This window comes from Sinocyclocheilus anshuiensis, unplaced genomic scaffold (assembly GCF_001515605.1).
Source record: "Sinocyclocheilus anshuiensis isolate Anshui unplaced genomic scaffold, SAMN03320099.WGS_v1.1 scaffold477, whole genome shotgun sequence".
In the NCBI taxonomy this organism is placed as follows: domain Eukaryota; kingdom Metazoa; phylum Chordata; class Actinopteri; order Cypriniformes; family Cyprinidae; genus Sinocyclocheilus; species Sinocyclocheilus anshuiensis.
The window spans coordinates 3,044,048-3,047,345 of NW_015536549.1; the positions used below are offsets into that span (position 1 = coordinate 3,044,048).

The 3,298-nt window shown below is 36.7% G+C and overlaps 2 protein-coding genes across 4 annotated transcripts in view; both read right to left on the reverse strand.

The window, feature by feature from the left end:
* Positions 1-1,021, reverse strand: part of LOC107700454 (40S ribosomal protein S8-like) — a 4,137-nt gene extending 3,116 nt beyond the window's left edge. The window contains exons 1-3 of the mRNA XM_016502107.1: positions 1,007-1,021; positions 450-593; positions 153-252 (exon numbers count right to left, since the gene is read on the reverse strand). Coding sequence (XP_016357593.1) covers positions 153-252; positions 450-593; positions 1,007-1,021 — 259 coding nt within the window. The remainder of the gene's footprint in view (positions 1-152; positions 253-449; positions 594-1,006) is intronic.
* The window catches only part of LOC107699894 (elongation of very long chain fatty acids protein 4-like), a 3,211-nt gene continuing 846 nt past the window's right edge, over positions 934-3,298 (reverse strand). The window contains exons 2-7 of one of the 3 annotated variants that reach the window (XM_016501348.1): positions 2,928-3,115; positions 2,725-2,805; positions 2,498-2,554; positions 2,283-2,397; positions 1,852-1,979; positions 934-1,628 (exon numbers count right to left, since the gene is read on the reverse strand). In XM_016501348.1, coding sequence (XP_016356834.1) covers positions 1,461-1,628; positions 1,852-1,979; positions 2,283-2,397; positions 2,498-2,554; positions 2,725-2,805; positions 2,928-3,017 — 639 coding nt within the window. In that variant the 5' untranslated portion in view covers positions 3,018-3,115 and the 3' untranslated portion in view covers positions 934-1,460. The remainder of the gene's footprint in view (positions 1,629-1,851; positions 1,980-2,282; positions 2,398-2,497; positions 2,555-2,724; positions 2,806-2,927; positions 3,116-3,298) is intronic. The other 2 variants (XM_016501339.1, XM_016501330.1) reach the window with 2 other exon arrangements.

The following is a 3,298-nucleotide window of genomic DNA, read 5'->3' on the forward strand; positions in this document are numbered from 1 at the left end:
TATATATATTATGGTTGTTATTAATAGTGAATAAATCTAAAGCTTTTGAGACTATTATTTTGTGTTATTTCATTTGTCATTAAGGGGGGTGGGGTGGGGGTGCCCTTTTTCAGTTTCAGCACATGCCCCTCAAAAGGTCTGTGCACGGCCCTGCTCTGAGCCCCAGGCGAAGTTCCCGCTGTCCAGTCTCAGCGCGCGGTATTTCTTATTGCCTCCCCGCACGCGCACTGTGTGAATACGACGGGGACCGATCTAAAAGGTTTACAAATAATTATTACAATTATTTATTTTTGTTCATTTTAATTTCTATACATTTTCATGTATTCTTTATGTAGCTTAATTAACAACATATTATATTAAACCACTTGCAATGTAGCCTGCGTCTCTTAGGAAATGACGCACTTATTCTGATGCTTATTTTTAGACGCTGGTCAACCAAAGTCTCGCACCTTTGTGTTGGCAGGAGGGCGACCCAGCTCATACTTCCTTTTCTTATGGTAGGGTTTCCTTTTCCCTCCTGTCTTACGACGCTTGTGCCAGTGATCCCTGGAGATAACCGAAGAGAACAGATATGAAAAACACAAACAAAGGAACTGACATTACATCGGAAATGGTCAATTACATGCACCTACGTCAAATGTCATTACTTTTAATGCCTAAAAAGAAATAATGTTCTGCTGTATTTGCAGGAAATAAGCTGAGCACGAACAGTAACTGCAATGCACCTGTCGCGGATATTGCGCAGCTTGATTTGAGTATATGGTTCAGTTAATAAATATGTGATTTTGACGACTGTGTTTGTAGTGCAAAACTAAAACCTGAAGAGCTCTTGACTAAATACAGCTTATTTCAGGGATACGCAGGAAGTAACGCAATCATGCCAGTCATAAGCTGTTTATTCACGTCAAACACTTAATATATATTATGTCTATACTGTGATTGTAAATTTAGGGTTCATAAAGTGTCGCAAAGGCGGAAGAAAGACCTGCGTTATTGAGGTTATTACGAAATGCTTAACCATTTCTGGGTGCCTTCGACTTTGCTAATTATCGCGAGAATTTGCGCGAGAACATCGTCTGAGGCAGCTGCGGTCAAGATACGTAAATAGTGCCATCTAGTGCACTTCGCTGTTGTTAATAGAAACACACAATTTATAAGACAGTACAAAAGCTGTTTTAAACCATGCAAAACGATAATGTTCCATCTTATTTAAAATGAAATTACAGTTCAATTTATTTCGGTTGATGTTCCAAAATGCAAAAAGGAATAATAAGAGATGTCACATCTTTATTGGATAAGTCATTTACAAACCAAATTAGATATGAGGTAAATGGTTTCACCAAATTTTCAGTCCTGATTACTAAACATAGCTGAGGCAGGACTACAATGAGAACAGCAATGGACAAATTAGTCTATCAAAAGACGGGCGAGTCCTCTGCTCATCATGTGGACCAACGCTGTTAAAACTTCTTGCTCTTCCTGGTTATGTAGCTCTGGAAGTAAAAGTTGCTGAAAAGTATAATGAGGCTGACGCAGTATGCGAACACAACTGCATTCATGGAATCAGGAAAATCACACTCGGTGAAGAGGTTGTATCCAGTGTGAATAGTCATCAAGACAAACTGGACCTATAATGACAAGTTGTTCAACAGTCCCGTTGATGTGTTATGCTTCTGTTTTTTTTATTCCTTTAAAAAATATTTTACAAAGTATCAACTGGCCATCTACTAAGAGGACATCTGTTTTGAAGTAATTTACAAAAAAAAATTTAACTTTGTGAAGCAAAAGGCTCTGATAGACTAAAAGTGTCTTTTCAAATGAGCAGATTACCAATGTGTGCTGTGCACTTACCAGCTGCAGTGAGGTGAGATAGCGTTTCCACCACAGATATTTCTGCATGTGAGGCCCCAGGGCCGCCAAGCCATAGTAAGAATACATCACTATATGAACAAAGGTGTTCAGCAGCCCGATAAAAAATGCTGAATGAATAGGCAAAAAGAGACAGTCAAAATAATGAAATACATGATATTCTGTTTTAAAAAATGCATGCATAACTGTTACATTTAATGGGTATAAAAAATACATAAAATCAAAGAGGGCTAGGAAACAGTGCATATTAACTGTAGTCATTGGAGGGAACTATGGTTTCAAATTACTAAATGAGTTAGTAACTGACTAGAATGTTAAAAAGTTTAGTCCTCAAGTTTATTTGTTCAGTGTTTTTTTTTTTTTTTACATGAATTTATATTACTATTGTTAATTATTTCATGTTTCTGTCTTACATTGACCTCCCGCCACAAATTTAACTCCTGCCCACCAGTTGAAGATCATAGTTCCGTGATGATACACATGTAGAAAAGTGAGCTGGCTGTTCTTTTTTCTTAGGATAAAAAAAACCTGAATGAGGAAATTGGGAAAGCATCTTTATTTGAACTGCATGTCTACAACGGGTGTAAATATCTGCAATAATCATGTTTGTTAAATGAATAAAACTTACTGTATCACTAAGCTCAATTACTTTAGAGAAGAAGAACCACCAGCACACACTGGCCATCTAAAAAGGTACAGTAACATTCAGGAAACAAATGCATCTTTATTGGAATGTAAAAATAATGATGACATCACAGGTATAGGTAATTTGATTATGATTTAGAAAACAGGAATTACTGATTATTAGTAAAGAACACTAGGCAGCTAAACAGAAAGCGCGACAGATGTAATCACCCTCATTCCTAGTGGGCTGGGGCTGTAGTCCACAGGTTGACACAGAAAACTGTAGTTTGCCAGCCAAGATGTAACGAAGAACTGTGGAAAGAAAAATAGATTTGAGATTTGATGACTAGGTTATTTTAACGTAAAACCTTGAAATAATTTGCACCTATATTGGACTGAACTAGAGTTATGTATGTATGAAATACATAATGTACCTCATGGAACATGTAAATGGACAAACCGACCATGGCAAAGTTGTACACAATAAGCACTGCTTTTATGTTCATTGGTTCCTTGTGTTTCATAAGCTTGGTTCCAATCCAAATAATACCAAGATAGCACAAAAATATACAGATGATCGGTACAGGAGAGTAGATTAGAAGCCATGGGTCCGTCCGCTTATCTGAAATACCATGACAGAAAACGCAAGGAGTTTGCATAACTGTGCACTTTACACATTATTATATTTATATTTTATGATGTAAAATTTTTATTTACTGATATTATTCAAATACTACCCCATGTAGATAGTACAGTAAAAGACAAGGTGTAAAATAAATCATGCTTATAAAATATGGGGGGGGGG